The sequence below is a fragment of the Pipistrellus kuhlii genome, unplaced genomic scaffold (assembly GCF_014108245.1).
Source record: "Pipistrellus kuhlii isolate mPipKuh1 unplaced genomic scaffold, mPipKuh1.p scaffold_m20_p_22, whole genome shotgun sequence".
In the NCBI taxonomy this organism is placed as follows: Eukaryota; Metazoa; Chordata; class Mammalia; order Chiroptera; family Vespertilionidae; genus Pipistrellus; species Pipistrellus kuhlii.
The window spans coordinates 3099495-3122477 of record NW_023425521.1 but is presented as its reverse complement, the minus strand read 5'-3'; the positions used below and the strand labels follow the sequence as shown (position 1 = coordinate 3122477).

General features: G+C 38.7%; 1 protein-coding gene across 4 annotated transcripts in view; it reads right to left on the bottom strand.

Moving 5' to 3' along the window:
• The window catches only part of AP2B1 (adaptor related protein complex 2 subunit beta 1), a 90073-nt gene that overhangs the window by 12908 nt on the left and 54182 nt on the right, over positions 1-22983 (bottom strand). For 2 of the 4 annotated variants that reach the window (XM_036450677.2, XM_036450679.2), the window contains 4 exons: positions 21277-21318; positions 20321-20467; positions 18802-18947; positions 16077-16206 (listed from right to left, as the gene is read on the bottom strand). In XM_036450677.2, the coding sequence (XP_036306570.1) occupies positions 16077-16206; positions 18802-18947; positions 20321-20467; positions 21277-21318 (465 nt within the window). Of the gene's footprint in view, positions 1-16053; positions 16207-18801; positions 18948-20320; positions 20468-21276; positions 21319-22983 lie in introns of all 4 variants that reach the window. The other 2 variants (XM_036450680.2, XM_036450678.2) reach the window with 2 other exon arrangements.

Genomic DNA, 22983 nt, shown 5'->3' with positions numbered 1-22983 from the left:
GCACTGTTACAGTGAGTACTGTGACAACCTGCAACACGACCTCTCTCTTAGGGAGAGCTCTGGTGGGGAATGAATTCAAGGCACAAGTTCCTTACCCAGAATATTCTATTCAATTATTCCTTTGTTTCTATGGTTATTAGCAGTAGTTGCTGCTACTACCTACCTATTAATGATATAATTTCTAATACTCATTATTACCATTCCAAAGTAGGAGTTACTCCCTTATCATTTTATAGATGAGGAACTGAGGTTCAGAAAGATTCAGGTTCACATTACTAGTGCATAGAAGAAACAGGCTCAAATGCAATTTGTATGACCCTGAATTTGTATGACCCTAAAACCTGATCAGCCACCGCCCCGCCCCACCCCACCCCGCCCCGGCCACAAATAAGTGGTCATACCGGCCCTTATCTTTTTTTTTAGATGTTGGTTTTAAAGTTGTTTGTTTTATAAAATCTTATCTCCTAAGTCTTATGGTTGGAAAAGCTTGTGGGTAAAAATCAGATGACTATAAGAAGGAAAAGCCTTTGGCCCTGGCCAAGTGGCTCAGTTGATTGGAAATGTTGTCCTATACACCAAAAGGTTGCAGGTTCCATTCCTGGTCGGGGCACATACAGGAGGCAACTAGTTGATGTTTTATCTCCCTCCTCCCCTCCCTCTCTCCCTCCTCTTTCAAATTAACAAACACATCCTCTGGTGAGGATTAAGAAAAAAAAGGAAAAGCCTTTGAGCAAGCAAAGAAATTAGTTTTCTTCTCACAATACAAGCTTCCATGGCCCACTCAATTCAGAGCATGCTCTTTATATTTTTCAAAAAGTTAGTATTTTTATTCAGGGGCAACAACACTGGTTGGCATATACATTCAGGACCAGGCAGCTTCCAGTGAGGCAGATTATAAGAACCATGTACTGTAAGAAGGGAGAGAAGAGGGGAGAATCGCTTTAAACCACCACTTCCCACCGGTTCCCGTCATTAGTGAGTTCCCTATTCGTGCTCTCGGCACCGCAGGAAAACATTTCTCTGGGCAAGTTCTATAATCAGTAACTAAGCCCATTTCTCTCTCATTTGCGCTAAGAAAACAAAGAGTGGGGGGAGTGCCTATCTGCCCTGTTTCCCCGAGAATAAGACAGTGTCTTATATTAATTTTTGCTCCCAAAGATGTGCTAGGTCTTATTTTCAGGGGATGTCTTATTTTTCCATGAGGAAGAATACGGTACACATTTATTGTTAAATGAAAATAAAGGAAATTTATTGCCTGTATACGGTACGGTAGTACGGTTGTCAACACAAACCAGACAAACTGTGAATCCTACAGTATCAAGAATTTACTCATTTATTCAATGACAATCATGTCATCATCTTCTGGATCATCATAACAATCCAATTCCTGAATTTCCTGTGACTCCATTTCTTTCAGAATCAGTGGACCAAATCTCTCATGTTTAGCAATAGCACTGTCTTTAAATGAGTAACGTCACTGGTTGCTAGACGCCAGTCGGGGCAGCCCTAGCGACCAGTTTATGGTAAATTTTCATTCTGAGACAGAGCCTAGGGGGGGCCTTATTTTTGGGGGGATGCCTTATATTTCACTCAGAAGAAAACCTGTAAGTAGGTCTTATTTTTGGAGGATGTCTTATTTTCGGGGAAACACGGTAGCACCATTATATCCCTCCCCCAACACTGTTCTTTGGGGGGGACTAGTGCCCTTACCTCAATAGCTTATCTACTATTCATCAAACTTTGGCTATGAGCTCCAAATATCCTCTTTCCAAAGACTTCTAGTTCTTTTGCATTTATTATCTTCCCAACCTTAAATAGTACTTTTATTTATTTCCTCCTTCATAGTTTGGTTATGTCTACTTGACAGTCTTTCTGTTTTCTCTCCCAGAAGAATCCATCAATTACTTTCCTTGTAACTTGTATGTTTTTCTCCTCAAGAAAAACGATTTTAAATATAATAATGTTACATGCCATAAACACCAATTATTCAAGAAAAATGATCTTACATTTATTACATGCAATAAATATTAATAAGAATCAGGAATAAAAGGATTTTAAGTATGTATTATCAAAACTGTACTAACAGTATATTATAAAAGTTGCAGGAAATATTAGAAACCTGCAAATAACAGGAGTAACTTGTGTTTTTAACCTTTCAATTACCAACCTTCTAGGAGTGACCTCTATCACATAATCTGATGCCCAAAATGCTGGGACAGCAGGATTCTCAAAAAGTTTGAGAATGGTGAATATAAGTGGAGAAACTAACCTTGGGAAAAGAGGGGCTTTTGGCATTTTAGAGGTGCTCCAGTACCACTTCAAAAAAATTATACCTTCGTGGGCTTCTGGGAAAGAGGCATTTTCTAATTAATATTTAGCATTGAGAGGAGGACTCATTTCAAATAAAGGTACCAAGAGGATAGAGGAGTGCCAGGCTCTATAAAGGGCATTTAGAGATAAAAACTGAGGTGGGGTAGGTGGGGTAATGTGGTTACATGAAGAAGGTCTTATGTGAAATGTAAGTGATTATCTACTATTATCTTTGGGTATAAAGCAGTCATTTTTCACAAAGCGCCATTCACTCAAACATTTATTTATGTTTACTATGTCCTAACTATCTGATATATAAAGAATACAGAAAAGATAATCCTTGTCCTCCAAGGAATGATATTGGTGGTACTTAACCAAAAACATATATCTTGTTGTGAGGGAATCCATATTCCAATTGGAGTTCTTTAGCAACGAAACGAACATGAAGAGCCCCTCTAGGCTGGGTCAGCAGTGCTCAGCTATTATGCTTGAGAACACTTTTAATACAAAGATGAAGGCCGTGGACCCTCTTTCTGAAAAACGTGCGTGCAACATTTGACATACAATTTCAGGGTTCCTAGACATCTGTTCTAGAATAATTCTGAGAAGCTGGGAAAAGCAGAAACAATGGACACGGTAGTTCAGAACATGAACTTGGGAACCAGATCAGATGTGATTTCAAATACTGACTCTTGTCACTGGTTGTGTGATTTTGGGCAAGTAGTACCCAGCTCAGTTTCCTGCCTGTAGAATGGAGATAACAACAGTACTGAATGCATGGGTTATTATAAAATAATGAGTTAATATTTGCAAAGTGCTTAGAATGGTGCCTTAAAATAAGAGCTATCACAAGTGTTTATTAAGGAAAAATTCCCGGTCTTTTGTTTTACCATTTTCACTTGGAATTTTTCATAATTAAGGATAATCGTATTAGACTTACTGGACATCTTACACATGCTCAAATGTAGAACTACTACAATGTTCATTAGCTTTTCAAAATCTGCATTTTGTAGCTCTCAAACTTTTACTTTGGCTAGAACTGCATTTCAAGAATATATATCGTTCTCTTGGATCTGGTCCCTGCCTACCTCGCTAGCCCATTTCCTTAACTTCAACCACATCAAAATTACTTCCTGTTCCCCAAATACTGAAACTCGCAGTTCTGTGCCCCTTTACCTGTTGTTTTTTCTACTTAGTAAAGTCTTCTGAAGTTTTTAGCTGTCTGGAAAATAAGTAATCTTTTAAAAAATATATATATATTTCATTGATTTTTTACAGAGAGGAAGGGAGAGGAATAAAAAGTCAGAAACATCGATGAGAGAGAAACATTGACCAGCTGCCTCCTGCACACCCCCTACTGGGGATGTGCCTGCAACCAAGGCATGTGCCCTTGACCGGAATCGAATCCGGGACCTTTCAGTCCGCAGGCCGACGCTCTACCCACTGAGCCAAACCGGTTTCGGCAAAAATAAGTAATCTTTTTTTAAAAAAAATGTATTTATTGATTTGAAAGAGAGAGAGATATTTGTTGTATCACTTATTTAAGCATTCATGGGTTGATTATTGTATATGCCTGACCATGGATTGAACCCATAACCTGGGATGATGCTTTAAACAGCTGAGCTCCCGGCCAGGATTCTATGTAATCTTAAATTCGGTTCAAGCTTGGGATTTCTCAGGACAGCTCTCACCCTCCCCCGTAGAGCACCCAGCGCACACACTTCCACTGCAGCATACAACTGGTTTAGTACTGACTTTACACCTGCCTCACCCTGAACACAATGGCTTCTCGGGTGCAGGGGCTCTCATTTTTCACTAGGATACTAGTGGCTCCATGAATATCTGTTGCATGAAATTAAGGTGAAGATGTTGAGCAAATGGAATTAAATATTAATTTCTCATACTTTTTTTTCTACGTCTACATCATTTATCTGCATAACATAATCTCAACATCTCTCTCATTACATAAACTGATAATGAAGCAGAGATGGAGGTAATATGTGGGCTCTTTTATCAGATCACTCAGCTAAAGTAACACCTATACGCTAAGAAAGAATAACATATGTATTCACAAAGAATACTAGATTCTCCAAGGATATGCCAGTCACTCCTCAGGAGTTAAGGCATAAAAGAATCAAGGGAACACAGTATGGTTCAGTTCGATTCAATCCAGATGGCAGTTACTTTTAAAGAGAAATAAGTCAACCTTAAAGAGTATGATATTGATTGCTTTGGAAGTAGGAGGGAGGTCCTTTTTTATTTTATTTTTTAATTAACTATCCTAACAGGTACAGAATTGGGAAACTATTTTCCAAGAGCTTTAACATCAATACCCACCTTGCCTATAAGATATCAATGATCACATATATATCCAACTGCCTATTTAGTATGTTTAGATAGTATCTCAAATGAACATTTCCAAAAACAAATTCCTGCTCTCTCCTCATCCTTAAAATAACCTGCTGTCCTTCCAAACACAGTAAATAGAATACTGCAAAGCCTTTTGATGGTCTCCCAGCTTCTGTACTTGTCTTTCCCACTCCGTACACCTACCTTCCTCAGTCTATTCTTGACACAGCAGCCGAGTGAACTTAAAATGTAGGTCAGCTCACAAGCACTTCTCTGCTCAACCCTCCAATGACTTCCCATCTCACTCCGAATAAAAATTAAAGTTACAACTGCCTGTAATCTGATCCCTATTGCCTCTGAGGGTATGTGCTACGACTCTTCTCATGACCGCTCCATGTCAGCCACAGGAGCCTGCTGTTGAGCTCCTTGCACATGCCAGCCACACTCCTCTCTCATGGCTTTTTGGATTTTCTGTTCCTTTGTCTGGCAGTCTCTTCCTTCAGTGATATGCACGGCTCATTCCTAGCCTCCTTTAGGTTTTTACTTTTATCAAATCTAGAAGCCCAGTGCGTGAATTCATGCACTAGTGGGATCCCTCGGCCTGCTTGAGGGATTGGGCTAAAACCAGCTCTCAGGCATCCCCTGAGGGGTCCCAGATTGTGAGAGGGCGCAGGCCAGGCCGAGGGACCCCACTGATGCATGATTGGGGCCGGGGAGGGATGCAAGAAGTTGGCCAGTGTGGAAGGGACCGCAGGAGGGCCAGACCCCAGCAGCAAGCTAACCTACTGGTAGGAGCATCTGCTCCCTGGTGGTCAGTGCATGTCATAGGGAGTGGTTGAGCGGCCTTAGCATATCATTAGCATATTACGCTTTAACTGGTTGAACAGCCGACAGAATGACTAGACACTTAGCATATTAAGCTTTTATTATATAGGATTATCTTTTCAGGTAGCTCTTACATGACCAACATATTTATAAAATTATATCACTCAATCTTCAATTCTAGGACTCCCCACTTCAGTCTCTGCTTTATTTTCTCCATTGCCCTCATCTGGCATACTATTTTACTAATTTGTTGGTTTATTGCCTGTCTCCCATCTCCAGTAGAATATGAGTTCTATAAGGAAGAGATTTTTGCCTCTTGTTTGCTCTGTATCCTCCGTTTTAGATCAGGAACTGGTACTCATACTGAGTAGAAGTACTCAATATAAATAATGATTGTAAAATATATTACTCAAAGTTCTGAACAAACATTTATGTTTAGTCAAAATATAAACTTGTTCTAAAGTTTTCAAAAGAACAGCATTCTCAAGTTTTTTTCTAATCTCTATCCCTTAACAGAAGAGGGAAGTATGGACATATATACTGGGGTGAAGGTGGGAAGAAGGGTCAGGATTAGAAGTATAATACCAAGTAGCCCATCAGAAAAACAAAATTTCTTTGAAGTTGCATGCTATTCCATAATGCATCTATATATGTTAATATAAAAATATATTTCTCCTTTATCTTTGAGTAAAATAGATGCTCCAGAAAAATCTTTCATGTGTATTCTTCAGCTTTAGGTACCTCCTCAGCAGTGTGTTTTTAAAAACTGTGGGTCATTCCCCAGCTTGGGTTGGAGCAAACTTGCATACTCCAAAGAGTTGCAGGTTCGATCCCAAGTAGGTTGTAGGTTTGATCCCTGGTCAGGATGCATATGGAGGCAACCAATTGATGTTTCTCTCTCTCTCTTTCTCCCTGTTCCTTTTGCTTTAAAAGCAATTGAGCATTGACCTAAGAATCAGGAGGTCACAGTTTGATTTCTGGTCAGGGTACATGCTGGGGTTGCAGGCTTGATCCGGTTGGGGCATTGCAGGAGGCAGCCGATGAATAATTCTCTCTCATCATTCATGTTTCTATCTCTCTTTTCCTCTCCCTTCCTCTCTGAAATTAATAAAAAATATTAAAAAATAAAAGCAATAAACATATCCTTGGGTGAGGATTAAAAATCAATAACAACTTGGGTCACAACCAAATGGTGGTTCTTAAAATTAATTTAGTGGTCTGGAACTCGCATCAAAAATAGAATGGAAAATATCATAGTGTATTTCATGAAGAGTAAGTAATGTTTCCTGAAAGTGTTTCAATTTTATGTATGTATTATTGAAATAAATCCATTAATACTCATTCAGCAAATTAAAAGCTAGTGGTGAAGAAATGGGCTCAATGAGCTAAGGGACAGAATGTACACCTGAGCTTCTGCTTTGAGGCTGCCTAAAGCAGATCACACAGATGGTACCAAAGAGCAGATTACCTAATACTCTGTTCCTCTGGTCTGTCACGTGCAACATGTGGCCATACAATATTAATTTGCCTCACATGGACATCAGTAGGAAAAGCAAATAGAAATGATTCTGAGGCATTTTGAAAGCACAAAAGGAAGCTATAAATGCTTAAGAATAATAATGATTTTTAAAAGTTACTTTTAGTGGCTGCTGGGTAAAGAGCAGCCTGTCAGCTTCAGTCTGTAACCAGCAATTAGTTTCTTTCCATGGCATGGAAGCCTGCTGCAGTAGCTGCAGCCTCTTTATGGTGGCACAGCTGGAGACGAACAGGCTAAATTAATATTCTAACCTTGTTCCAGTGTACTCAAAAGTACTATAAAAAGGTACTAGATGAACTCAGTCTGAACTGTGGCAAATGCAGCCTCTCACCACAGATAACCACAGGAGGCACAGCCACAAGAAAAGCTAAGGCAAGTGGCATACAGCTCACCTTTGAGAGTATATCATCTACTCTTCCATGATGTCACTTGTGACCTTTCCAAGTCTCTGAAGAATATTTTTTTCTTTTATTCCTGCTCTTACTTAGCTTTTGGAAGGATTATTTACAGGCTGGTCCAGGCAGTGATGCTGACCATTTCCATTTCTCTGAGAAATGATGGTTCAGATGGGTTTCCAGGCCAACTAGTCAATAGATCCTAGGGGAATGACTCTGAGGGACAGTTTTTTAATGACACTGACTCCAACTGTGTGATAAATGTCATCTGAGACTCAAGCAGACGTGCTCTTTCTGCTAGCTGCTGGAGTTAAATCTACCTGCTCTGTTTCTACTCAATGCCAAAAAGATCGACCATCTATAGGTTAAATATGGTCTCCCATTTCAAACCCATCTGAAGACCAGTGAGAAAGCCAGGGTGGCCAGAATGGAGGAAGTGGGGGAGGAGCAGGTGAAGTCAATGAGGTAAGGCTAGATCTCATAGGGCTATGTGGACCATTGTAAGGATTTTGGTTCTTCTGCTTAGAAAAATATCAACACAAGCTCTTCCAGCTTGGCAACGTAAACCTCAGTATAACACAGCGCTGTGACAGTACGCAACTGTCACAAACTGATAGGACATACCTATGTGAAGAGGGTCACTGGGAGCTGTGTGCCTCGCAAGGAGCCCAGGTCAAGGGAAAAGAATGCTAAGATACACTGCATCTGTTCCTGCTCCAGGTAGTTTCCTTGTTTTTAAAGTTTTCTATGTTAGGCAAAATATATCAGAAAGTTGCAGCAAATGTACATGTAATCTCTTTCTGACAGAACCCACTTGCCGTACTATACTGACCAATCTGGTTACAAGCTCCAAATTATCTCTTCCTCCAGAAGTCCACAATAAAATTACTCTATGGTTTCAGTTGCTAGAAATAAACAGCAATATTGTCACAGATCTTTCATTCTGCCTGACAAATTCCCAAAAACATAAGGTATTACCTTAAACAGGTTCTGCCAGACCTGTATGGGCTCTAAACCTTAAGGCATCCATCTCCCTTTAACGACAGCTTTGTACCTTCATAGGACTGGCTGATGTGCCCTTAGCTGCAGTTTTTGCATCTTAGAATACTATTTACATTAACAATATGAACTGTTTGCTGTGTAGGGCTTATTGGTCAACTTAAAAATGTACTTAATATATACTGTACTGAATCATAAAATGGTAAAGACAGAACTAGTAAACTACCAGTTAAAGTGATTAGCTATTCCACACCTCAAGTTGGTAGGTCTTGAGACAAAAGACCCAAGGAAACTCAACAGAAAAATAGACCTCTGTAATAAGAATGAATAAACACTATTAATTTTAAAATCCTAGTGTAAAACTGATTTAGAACCTACTCTAGGTTCTAGATAATAAAGATACAGTCTCAGATTAGTTTACAGCAAGTCAGAAATCAAATAGGTTCACAGATGTGTCTACTGGACAGAAGGGCATGTGGCAACCAAGATGATTAGGGCAGGACACTGTGCAGAGATGTGACAGAAATCACTGATATGAACACAGCGTGAGCTATGGAACTAAGAAGTTCGGTGCTTTCATGTTTGGAGTACCTGACTTCCAAACTCCCTCAATGGTTCCTGAAAAGAAATGTTGCCATGAAACCAAGGAGCACCATTCATTTTCACACTTAAAAATTAAAAAAAATAAAAAATAAAAAATAATATGTTCCTTAGTTTCCAAACTGTAACTGATACTAAATACATTTACCAGTTTTACTTCTAACGGGTTTTTATTAAAATTAGAACAATATATGAACATTTGCAGTACATACAAATAAATGTCCTTCCACAAATTTAGACTTTCCTAAAGTGGAATAAAAAAAAAAAATTCAGATTGAGTATATTTTTACTATAGGCCCACCTGAGTGATTTTCAGGCCCCATGTACTTTTACTCTGACAGAAACTTGTCTATAAAACTCCAGCTGTAAAATTAGGATCTACAGATAGAATTTAAAGATATATTTCAGTTCAATATAAATGAATTCCTAACAGTTTTAGGAATATTAAACAGACCTTCTTAAGGTAATAAATCATTAGTATTCTTATAGATGTTGAGACTTATGATACATCACTGCTCATATAGGGTAAATTCCATCAGAAACAGGGTTTGAAACAGACATTAAATCAGTGCATCACAGTGATTAGAGCAGCGCCTTGTGCACCGAAGGGCCTCAGGTTCCATTGCTGGTCAAAGGCACGTACTTCAGTTGCTTGTTTGCTTCCTCCCTCCCCAGTCACGGCACGTGCAGAAGGCAACCAGTTGATGTGTCCTCAGGTTGAGAATTAAAAACAAAAAAAGTTATCTCTTCCAACCATGAGATTTAACTTCATCAATAATGAGTGCGAATCACTGATTGGCTACTTCCTGCACGTCCCACACTGGGGACCCAGCCCACAACCCAGGCAAGTGCCCTTGACCGGAATCGAACCTGGGACCCTTCAGTCTGCAGGCCAACGCTCTACATGGAGCCAAAACTGCTTGGGCTTAATATTCTTTATGTTTGCATAAAGGCTCAAAGCTTTTCTCAAGTTTTACTTCAAGATGTATGGGCCTCAATAATATAAAGCATATGCATAATCCCTACATAAAAATTTTGAATAAAGCAAATTTTTCCCTATCTTACTGAATATAATGCTACAGCAAAATATAAGAGGATACATACTGGTATGTATGAGGGAAGGGCATGGCTCTCAAGTGGGCTTCAATCCAGCTCTGGAAAATCCCAGTGAATTGCCTTTAATTCTGACCTATAATATACATTACGACTTTCGGAAGTCCCCTACTACATTAAAGATCATATGGTTGAGTGTATTTTCCAATTATTTATCCAACCAGAAACACAAAACTGATACAATTTTTCATCATCAACTCTCAACTTACTATCATAATATAAAGTTGGCTGAGATTTTCATAGGTGAAAACCCACAAATAACTTTTATTGCTATTAACAGACACATTTGCGAAGAGTTTCAGAAGCAAGTTGAGTGCTGGTTATATTAAGATAAAGGATATTGTCTAGTAGAATCTTGATATCTTTTTTAAAAATATATATTTTATTGACTTTCTACAGAGAGGAAGGGAGAGGGATAGAGAGTCAGAAACATTGATGAGAGAGAAACATCAATCAGCTGCCTCCTGCACACACCCTACCGGGTACTCGCCCGCAACCAAGGCACATGCCCTCGGCTGGACTGGGCACAACCAAGGCACATGCCCTCGGCTGGACTGGGCACAACCAAGGCACAGGCCCTCCGCAGGTCGATGCTCCATCCACTGAACTAAACTGGTGAGGGCAGAATCTTGATATCTTGACAAAGATAAGGAGTGTTCTCAAAAACAACAACCAAGTAAGAAATGAAATATTCATATATAAGATACCCTGTTTCTCAGGTGAGATTTAAAGGATATGTTTAAATGACACACACACACACACACACACACACACACACATAAAATTTAAAGTAGAAATCACAGAAGGTAATTTTCTCTTTTGCTTACTTGGGAATTAAAATGTTTTCATCTTTTATAACCAAAACTCCATTGCCTACATTTGCTAATGGAATATTTCAGGTTCTGTTCTGTCTTGAGAGGGCTATTTTCAGCACTGGATCTACCTGTCTGACCTGGGGATCTCTTATAGTTCCCATAAGATCCACCACGTTAAGGACTCAAACCCTAAGTGGCATGTGTTCCCAGAAAAGCAATCCGAGTGCACAGTCCTCAATTGTGAATCTCGAAAGGCCAAGGAGGCTTTAATACTGAACTTGTTTGCCCTGCACAACAGTCAAGAGAAGCCAGCAGGTAACCAGCTGGTTTGCTTCATTATATGGAAGCTCCTGAAAAAGCTTTCCATTTGGAAGCATTTACCAGTTTTTCTGGTACAATAGCTGGAGCTGTGGGCTTTCTGAGTGTGAATGGACATATGTAAGACATGAAATATCAGGGACAGGCACCATCTGCAACTCATTTTCTCACAGGTTGGGAGTGCAATGTAGGAGTAGCAAGGGACAGAATTTTCTCAGGACCATACACTGGCAAAAAAAATAACACGCACACACAGACACACACAAAACCCAACACCTTTTGGCTGACAAAGATCTTAAGGATATAAATAAACAGAACTGTAAGATTGTGTCCTTTGTAGCTACCATCTTCAGCACTTTCTGCCCTAGTCATTCAAAGGCTAAATAGAACTGATGAAATACTGCTTTGTTTTAGAAGAGGTATTCAAAGAAAAAAGCCGAGACATTACTTCTTTTCCCTAATATTTGTCCCCCTATTATACAACACTTATGTGGGGTTTAAAGATGATAGGTCGATAGACAGAAAGATAACAAAAACTACATATAGAAAAGGACCAATATATATATATATATATATTTTTTTTTTTAAATATACTGATTTTGGGTGTACAGCTTAATTGATTAGGCAATCGCCTACTTTACATAGTGTCCCCCTCTATATTTCCAGTGCCTCAACTGACACCTATAAATAGCTATCATAACTGATTGTATTCTCCATTTTTTATTTATTTCCCCGTGACTATTTTGAAGCTATAAATTTGTGCTTGTTAGTCCCTTCACCTCTTCCACCCAGTGTCCCAACCCCGCCTCCCCTCTGACAACCATCAGTTCTCTCCCTGTAATTTGGGTTCACAAGGCTTTTTTTTTTAAACAACCAACATCAGTAAAGTAGAAAAAAACTTTATAGGTTCCAATCTCTATTACGTATTTAATTTGTGTCTCTAGCCAAAAACGGTTTGGCTCAGTGGTAGAGTGTCGGTCTGCGGACTGAAAAGTCCCAGGTTCAATTCTGGTCAAGGGCATGTACCTTGGTTGCGGGCACATACCAAGTACGGGGTGTGCAAGAGGCATCTGGTCGATGTTTCTCTCTCATCAACGTTTCTAGCTCTCTATCTCTCTCCCTTCCTCTCTGTAAAAAATCAATAAAATATATATTTTTAATTTGTGTCTCTAAGGTATAATCTATTTTACATTTTAAGAGGAAACAGTGTCTTTTTAACTTTGCAATAGTGTTTCAAACAGATTATAAGCCAACAAGTAGTCTGATGAACATTTTAAAGAAAAATGTTTTTACTAAGAGTCACATTAAAGTTCTAGAAGCTGAGTTTGATTTACTTGTCCTACATACAGATATTAAATTAGCCAAAATTGCTAAAACACAAACTGCATTCAAATTATCATTTCCTCAACCCTCAGATATTCCCTCCCCCCCACCAAGGAGTACTAAAAAAGTACTAACTTTTCCTACATGAGCTCTTAAATTTAAACATTATGCAAATATAATGTTTGGCTTTACCTGGGTCTAAGATTTGATTCTTTTTCTTCACACTGGGACAGGGGGAGAATGGAAGTGAAATCTAAAGTTACCCACCTACCTTAAGCTAACCATTAGTTGCAACTTCCATCAGCAGACATTAAATAGAGCTGCTTATAGTGGGAAAGTTCCTCTCTTTTCAAGTGTTTTGCTTATTTTCTCCACTGGGAAATCCCAATTAAGGAGAAAATAGCCATAATTATGACATTCCTTGAAAGAGGAGAATCCATGAGAACAACACGACCAGCAGTTGACTACAGATGGAATTATATTTCCTAGAGAAGTGATATGCTTCATCACACTCTACTTAGATTGAACAAGTTTATGTTAGCTTTTTATAAAGGCAGGTTTGTAAAAATGAAAACTTTTGAGGTAGGGATTTGGACTAAGATTCAAAGTCTATTATGAAGTTTTCTACTTGGGAAGTTCATTTCATGGAATCTGAAATGAAAATGCAAATAGGAAAGTAAACTGACATTCATTTATTCTTTTTTAAGAGCAGAAAATTTGCCCTCGTTTCTGTAACCCAGATTCCATTTCTTATTTCTAAAGTAAAGCATTTTGCAGTCATGCTGACTGTCCTCAATATTAGGCTAGAGGCTCTATGGGCCAACAGAAGGTTAGATCGCAATAAAAAGAAAGCAAATGTAGATTTGGGTTAGTTACTTACTTCGGGGATTCTGTGCTGGAAAAGCCCCTTAAACACTTTACTTTCATCATAGAAATAGCCAATTCCATCTGCACAGTAATCCTTGTTCTATTCTTCTAGTCTGAGCCAAGCTATAATGTGACTCACCCAACTTCATTCTAAATCATTATACCCTTTGCTGAAGAAGAGGCAGTCAACGACTGTAGCATCAAAGCAGTTAATGAACTGGCAAACAAGCTTGTTTTGTTGCTATTTAAACTACTGAGAAACATTAGTTTTAACTTCAAATAATTTTACTGTTCATGTCTCACTACCAGTACTATTATTTCACACTGGTATTTCCAGAAGAATAAGCAATGGAATCACTTAGACTATTCTATCATTTCAAGTTCTTGGTAGGAAGGGAACACTAATCCTCTGCTCTGTCTTCAGATTACCCTTCACAAGGCATCTTTTTAGGCTGGCCTTTGAATATTAGTGATTCAAGATGGCAGCCACCATGGGCTGAGACAAATTTTTTTGTTAATCCTTACCTGAGGACATTTTTCATTGAATTTTTTTAAAAAATATATTTTATTGATTTTTATACAGAGAAGAAGGGAGAGAGAGTTAGAAACATCGATGAGAGAGAGTCATTGATCAGCTGTCTCTTGCACACCCCCTACTGGGGATATGCCCGCAACCAAGGTACATGCCCTTGACCGGAATCGAACCCGGGACCCTTCAGTCCCCAAGCCGACACTCTATCCATTGAGCCAAACCGGTCCCGGCTCATTGAATTTTTTCAGAGAGACTGAAAGGGAAGGGGAGAGACAGAGAGAAACATCGATGTGAGAGGAACACATCGATTAGTTGCCTCACACACACACCCCAAATGGAGCTGGGATTGATCCTGCAACTCTTCTGTTTATGAGCTGACACTCTAACCACTGAGCAAAACTGGCTAAGGCAGCTCACATAATTTACAAAAAACAAACATACAGCCTTAAAATAGGATATAGACCTAAATATCAAGAAGCACCACCTCCCTTTATAAGATTTGTAACAAAAATTAATATGAATAAAGTTAACAGTTCTAGTGGGTGGTGGACCCAAGAGCCATTTGAATGTTAGCAAAATGGTAGAGTTCATGTAGCATAAAAGTTGCCCTGCAGTAGCTTTGGTGTCTAATGATGTCTAAAGAAAATATGATAGTCCCTCAGCCACCTGAAGGAAAGCAATTAATCAAAAAGGAATACCAGATGTCCTTCCCTTCACCCATTCAATGTAAAGTCTTCCGTTTCCATAGTAGTACATTTTCTAGATACATCCTGTACATCTCAAAGTACTGGAAAGGAAGCTCCCATTCAAAGGCAATTTATCTTACGATACTGTAAATGATAGTAATGTTTTGTCCATTCGAAATAAGTTGTGCTATAACAACAATAACAATAGAAAACAACCCCAACTTCCAGGGCTTTTATCTGTATTAATACCCATTCAGGGCTGCTACAGTTTCAGCTCATAAGCTTACTACTCTGCCTTCACATTGTTTAAACCCAAAAAAGGTTATATTTCAAAGAGAAATTCAAAATAGATGAAAATGGAATAAAACTCTAAACAAGGACTTAAACATTCTAAAAACTACAATGTTTTCAAGATTAAGAGGCTCTTGTAGACCTGATAAAGTTCTGAACTCCTCTAAGATTCTGGTACACTTACCATAGATATGTGTTAACAATGGATATCTAAATCCAGATAACTAACTATACATGTTGTGTATTTAACAATAACCTCCACGTGATTCTCTATTTAAATCTTTTTTTAAAAATATATTTTTATTGATTTCTGAGAGGAAGTGAGGAGAGAGATAGCAACATCAATGATGTGAGAGAATCATTGACTGGCTGCCTCTGGTACGCTCCCTACTGAGGATCGAGCCTGCAACCCGGGCATGTGCCCTTGATAGGTATCAAACACAGGACCTTTGAGTCCACAGGCTAGCGCTATAGCCACTGAGCCAAACTAGCTAGGGTGAAATCTGCCTGCCTGCCTATCTATCATCTATCTATCTATCTATCTATCTATCTATCTATCTATATCATCTATCTATCTATCTGCCTAAGCGACCTTTACAACTTAATGACCGTAACAACTGACCAGTTGCTATGATATGCACTGACCACCAGGGTGCAGACATTCAATGCAGGAGCTGCCCCCTAGTGGTCAGTGCACTCCCACAGTCCACCTCCCACAGCCAGCCAACCTCCCCGGTCCCTCCCCTTGGCCAGCCAACTTCCCCTAACTGGGCAAGATGGTCCCGATTGCCAGACAGGCTTAGAAACACATTCATGCAGGTATTTCATGCACCAGGCCTCTAGTTTTTATATAAATAACACTCAAGTTTGCTATGTAAGTTTTAAGAACAAAAGGTTTATAAAAACCACCTTTAAAAGTTTCTAAATGTTTGATTAAAAAAATAACTTTCCATGTCAATGCATGACTTTTAAAAAATAAATAAAACAGTTCCTCACAGAGTTATTACAAATCTGATACCATGAACAAATCTAATATAAATTATAAATATATACACACATAATAAAATAATATTGGCAAGATATCAACTTGTACCCTGAGTGAAGTAAAACTCGAACCTGTAGGTTATTCAGAGGTTCCATCTTCATGACTGGACCCAAAGTGTTGAGAGGCAGGGAGACATCAATGCTCTGATTTGGCATCAATGGTGTATGGATGGCCAGAGGAGTGCTAGGGATAACACCAAAGCTAGGAGAGAGGATGAAGAAATTCTGGAAGTTAATCAGGAGGCAGGATTTAGCCTCATCATTAGGTTTCAATGGCATTTGAAGGAACATAATTTTTTACAATATTAAATGAAGAAATAAGACGCATGTGGCTTGTGAGCTGCAGTTTGCTGACCACTAGTTTATACTATTTGATTTCAAGACGTATTATAGGAAAAAAATTTACTTTGACTCTTACTTTGTGCTATATATAAAAATTACCTCTAGCTGAAACCTGTTTGGCTCAGTGGATAGAGCATCAGTCTGCGGACTGAAGGGTCCCAGGGTCGATTTCGGTCAAGGGCATGTACCTGGGTTTTGGGCACATCCCCAGTAGGGGGTGTGCAAGAGGCAGCTGATCAATGATTCTCTCTTATCGATGTTTCTAACTCTCTATCCCTCTCTCTTCCTCTCCGTAAAAAAAAAATCAATAAAATATATACTTAAAAAATTATCTCTAAATGAATTATAAAAATAAATATGAGTTAAATCTATATAACATGTCCATTAAAAAAGATTGGTAATTATGGGCCTAACAAAAAAATTTCTAGCTAGAACACAAACAGCGTAAGCCGTAAAATTTTTAAAAATTTAAGACATGTATCTAGCAAAGGACATTGTATCCAGAATATGTAAAAAAATTTAGCTTAGTTGTTGTGGCTCAGTGGTTGAGCATCAACCTATGAACCAAAAGGTCACTGGTTCGATTCCCGGTCAGGACGCATGCCTGGGTTGTGGGCTTGATCTCTAGTTGGGGGGGGGGAGGGGGGGGAGAAGAGGCATGCAGGAGGCAGCCAACAGGTGGATGGATTACTGTTTCTCTCTCAGTTCTACTCTCCCTTCCTCTCTCTAAAGTCAGTAAAAAAATAAAATAAAATAAAAACAACTAGACCAAAACCAAACAGCTCTTTCCTCTGTACAGTATACTGTTTCTAAATCATTCTACAAGAAACAGTAATAGTAGAAATTAGGAATATAACTTGCCTCATTAAAAATAAAAATAAAAAGTCACAAGAGATATAGTGTAATTGGCTTTTCTTTGTCTGGAAATACGTACAAATTCAAGTCAAAACAAAAGGTGAAAGGATGAAATTTAGAAATGATACAATTTACAAAATGAGCAAAAGAGGGATCAAGGGAGTGGGAAGAGCAAGTTGGCCTCATCTGTCATAACTGAAGGTCAAAGATAACAAATCAAGTACAGAAATTTAAGCATTCTTAAGAGTACAAAAGTAAATTCAAAGACAGTACTAATGACATTACATAATTGTAGAGAAGATATAGGTTACAGAAGGAAATTAATAGACTATCTATAGAAAGCAGGGACTATGAGTATTTTATGAAGGAAAAAGTATAACTATTAGAACCCAAAATAAAAACTTTCCTAAGCATTATACTATTTTTAAAAAAGCACAAGCAAAGACAAGTAGGAACAAAGTGTGAAGGTAGACAATGCAGATTGCCTTTATTAGAATATATTTTCCCAACAATTTTGGCCTTGAACGTGGCTAGCTCCCTTAAAAGTGACTGAAAATGTAACTGGTCTTGACAGAAAACACACACAGATTTTCTAGATACTTAAGTGATTTCTAATGTGCCAAACTTTGAAATCCATAGTAACTAATGTAAGTTGTTACTGACCAATTTTATTAAATTTATTTTAGGGGTCCAGTTTGAATATCTTGTATTTATGAATAAACAGACCTGTCTTCAAAGTCTAATAGCCAGTTTTCTGAATAACAATGAATAAAAACCAGTGATGTCTCAGAACTGTGAGACATCAACATTTTATGTCTTCATGTCCTCCTTATTAAAGCAGAGAATTCGCCGAAACCGGTTTGGCTCAATGGATAGAGTGTTGGCTTGGGGACTGAAAGGTCCCGGGTTCGATTCTGGTCAAGGGCATGTACCTTGGTTGCGGGCATATCCCCAGTGGGGGGTGTGCAAGAGGCAGCTGATCGATGACACTCTCTCATCAATGTTTCTCTCTATCTCTCTCCCTTCCTCTCTGTACAAAATCAATAAAATATATTAAAAAAATATATATTAAAAAAAAAAGCAGAGAATTCATGCTAAAAACAGACTGTCAGCCTATATTTAATTACTCAACTAACCAAGTGCACTGAATGTTGTCTGCATTTTTTTTTTTATCGACCAAAGTCCATTTACTCCCACCGAGATGTGAGCTTTGGACACACATTGGTTTGGTTCACTACTCTAGTCTCAGTACCTCGAAAAGTCTGGCACACAGATGCTAAACAGTTATTTGTTGAATGAGTAAGTGGATTTCAATTAAAAACATTTTAAAAAATAAACTGTTTTAGTAAAAACATTCTAGTCCTACAATCCTTTAAGAAGGCATTAAGGTCTGGTTTCCTCTTCCTACAGGGATGAGTTTCCCAGCAAAGTTCCCTACGGCCTTCAGAGTTGAAGCTGACAACCGAATAGATGTGCAACAGCCAGCATTCCCTCTACATCCAGCATTTGTCAACATGAGAACTTCCCCCCATCGTTAATGGACTATTCTCTCGTTGGCACAAGGTACACATGAATCTAGCTGAGGACACTTAATTCTTACCTATTCTTGTTAAACTGGATTGCAAAGTCTGTCATATGCTGCAGAGCTTTGTTGGTGAAGTTCATTTCCATATAGATGTGCCCCTGACGATGAGTAAATGTTCCAGAAATCTCCAAGCCTTTGGCCTTTACTGCAGGCAGCCAGACCTGAAACACAGCAGAGAGCTCAATGAAGCTAGGTAAGATTTATCTCGATGCTATTTTTTAAAAATAAAGATGAAATTTCACTTCCTTAGGTAATAATGGTGATTTTGTTAGTAGCTTTGGTGAAAGGCTTAAAAGGGGAGACATTGAATCTACTAATGAAAATGCATGTTTATAATCTTGAAGGTTTTTTTTTATCATTATAAATAATCTCCTTAAGGGCAAGGATTATGTCTTATGCATACTTTTAATTCTTGCTATATTTTCCAGTAAATAGTAAGATCAAAAGTTGTTTAAATAACTTGAATACCTGTTTTCTTTATATAATTCATTCATTACCCACCCCTGACCCTCAAACTACAGTAAAGGTAGTTTCCCTTTTTGAATTTCTACGTGAGCATGACATCAAGCTGAGACTAAAAGAACACCAATGACAAAAACCTAAATCAGAACTCTATAAAGGTACACCATATTTGAACAGCCACTCTAGAATTGATATGTAGTATCAATGGAAAGGGGGAATGTAAGGAATGAGAAATAAAAATATTACTTCTCTACATTTTCCCCCTGTGGTATTATATATCAAATTTATACTAGATTGACTTCAGTATTGACACACTAGAAAATATTTCTAAGCATGAGAACAAAACTCAAATATTTAGTAATGCCAATTTTAACTATAATTATAAAAATGGTTACAGTATTTCCTATTGCTAAGTTAAGGACATCTTTCATCTTTTTCTTAAACAGTGCAAAACAAGGACCCAAACCTTGAATTTATTTCAGTGGAAGTAACACAAATGATAGAAACTAAGTAATTCAGGTCACGTCCATTAAGAAAGTGTTGCTTTGCCTTGCTGGTGTCGCTCAGTAGTTGAGAACCAACCTATGAACTATATTCCCAGTCAGAGCACACGCCTGGCTGTGGGCTTATTCCCCACAGAGGGTGTCAGGAGGCAGCCAATCAATGATTCTCACATCATGGATGTTTCTATCTTTCCTTCTCCCTTCTTCTCTGAAGATTCATGCAAGAATGGGCCTTTCCTCCCCCTGGCTGCCAGCACCACCTTCACTCTGACCAGAGCCGCCTTTCTACCTTCACATGCTGCCCAGAGGACTGGAGCAGCTGGGGCTGTGTGGAAACTACCTTTACTGTAGTTTGAGGGTCAGGGGTGGGTAATGAATGAGCATCCTGCCCCTTGTTGGGCGCCTATGTATGCAAATTAACCCAACAAAGATAGTGGGTTAATTTGCATACAGAGGCGCCTGTGTTAATTTGCATACTCACTCCTGATTGGCTGGTAGGCGTCTAGAAGGTATGGTCAATTTGCATCTTTCTCTTTGATTAGTGTAGATGAAAGAGTTGCTTTACTTACTGCCTTAGGAGCCACATATCCACCATGTACCATGCCTATCCCTGTAGAGAGTTCAAAAAGATCATTCAGACCACTGCTGACCACAGCAGGAGTAGGTGAAGGAGCAAAGGTTGCAGGCACTGAAGATGGAATGAAGGATTGTCCCACCTGCAGAGAAAAAAAGGTGAGGGGAGTGGATCAGGAAGAACAGATTAATAGCCCTTACAATATTTCTACATATTTTGGCATTACTGATAAATCAATAAGAACACACTATAATCACAATATTATTATGAATTGAATCAGTATATTCTTTGTCCTTTTAATCATCACTGATAAGATAAACACTCTTTAGAGGTTCTATCAAGAGAAAATAATCAGTAGGATTAGAAACACAGTGATCAAGATTTTTTATTTGTTTCCAATTTTAGCTTCCACGATTCTGTGCAAAAGGCCTATAAGTACCCTATAGAAGAAAAGTTTGTTTCCACAGAAAGAAGGAGAAGCATTCAACTTAGACAGCAGATCCATTCCCACCTGGGTCCAGGCATAAATATCTAGTAGGAAACTCTCCTGTGGGAGGATATTCCCATCCCCCAAACTAACTTACAAGGAGAGTCTCACTCTGAGCCCAATTGACTCTGTCAAGTATTTTAAGATGACACCAGAGAATAAAGGTATTAGCCAGTCGAGATGGGAGGGTCCATTTAGCTCTCTAATGTCAGGAAAACAAACATTTGTGTAAACACCAGAGCACCAATCCCTAACGATGCCCCTAGACCACATGTGATGTATGACCCCAAAGATTCCAAGTATCCCTGTGCTACTCTCTATTCTTCATATACTGCTATAAAAGTTTTGGTGTATAGTGCTAGATAGTGGTGGCTGGTCTGAGAATGTGTGCATAGGAAAGGCATCAAACAGGGCAGCGCATCCCATGGTAAAAAAAAAAAAAAAAAAAAATGGATGGCACTTACTGCCGGACTTCCTCCAATGCCCCCGCCAAGGTCACTGCCAAGCTGAAAGAGAGAAAGGAGAGAGAGAAGAGAGAGGTAGAGTTCATTTAACTAAGTACTAGATGCCCATACAGAATCTGTAAATTGCTCTACCAAGTTTCTGGAATACATGCTCTTCAGTTTTGTCCCAAAGCTGAATTTCTAGACTGCAGAGAAATATGTCCTATGGGAACCAAGTAATGTGATGGTGTGTAGGAGTGTTGAGAAAATTTGGAAAGAAGAAGGAGCTGGGACATCTTAGGGATGTTTCAGATCCAATCTTTCCAAAGGGGTACATAGGCACAAACCCAAATAGAAATTTAAAAATCTGCATATTTAAAAAAGCTCTACCTTCAAGCACTAATATTTTAAAAAAAATATTTTTTAATTGGTTTCAGAGAGGAAGGTTGGGAAATAGAGACAGAAACATCAATGATGAGAGATTATCACTGATCGGCTGCCTCCTCCAAGCCCCCTACTGGGGATCAAGCATGCAACCCGGGCATTGGTCCTTGATTGGAATTGAACCTGGGACCCTTTAGTCCACAGGCTGACACTATCCACTGAGCCAAAGCAGACAGGGCCAAGCAGTAATATTTTGAAAATATTTTATTTTATCTTTGTTGCCTCTCTAAAGGGGAACCAAATCAGTATTAAGTTGCAATTTTAAGCTGCAAAAATTACAGGGGGAACAAGAGTGGTTTTTAGAGTTTAGAACTTTCCTAAGAAAGAAAACAGCTGGGATAGGAAGATATCCTAGTTGGTGAGGAAGTGAGAATGCAAATCTCTTTCACAGTCAGTACTACTGAGAAACACTGTGATTTATTTGGAGATCATGTAAAATGACGCTGACTGTTGGAGAGTTAGCCCAATTTAATTAGCTAGGTGGCAGGAAAATAATTCCGCATGGTCTCAGTCTCGGCCCTCCCTGCCCCTACGGGGTTCTTATATAATTCACCCTGAAGTCAGTCTTCCACAACAAAAGCATTAAAGAACAACTGAAGCTGAGAATAGCTGGCATGAAAAAACACAGAACACACATATATACACAATTAATGATGCTGTTTAAAAAGCAAAAAAATAAAAATCCACCCTTTTTTGCTATAGTCCCACATTTGCTTCCTCCTTAGTTCTCACTGTGCATCTAAAATTCCTCTTTGAACACAAAAGGCTTGTGTTTGCTTTACAAAACAATGTTCCCTTTATTGTCTGTCATCCAGTGTAGACACTTGGAAATCTTGGTACAGGGATTGTGCTAAAAAACAAAATTGCAGCCCTGTCAGTTTTGCTCAGGGGTTAGAACACCAGCCATGGACTAAGGGTCGCGGGCTCCTGGTCAAGGGCATGTACCTTGGTTGCAGGTTAGATCCCTTACCCGTGTTGGGGCTCCAGCAGAAGGCAACCAGTTGATGTCTGTCTGTTGATCTCTCTCTCCTTCCCTCTCCTCCCTCCCTTTCACTCTCTCTAAAAATCAATAGAAAAAATATCCTCGAATGAAAATTTAAAAAATTTTATTTTTTTAAATATGTTTTCAGGATTTGGGAAAGATTTATCTTCTCAATGAATAGATAAACAGGGCGACCAAACTCTAAAATATAATCTATACTGAAAAATAGTAAGACCTCTGACAAAGTCTTATTTCTACCATGACAGAAAATAACCCCGGCAGATGCTTCTAACTGCCATTAA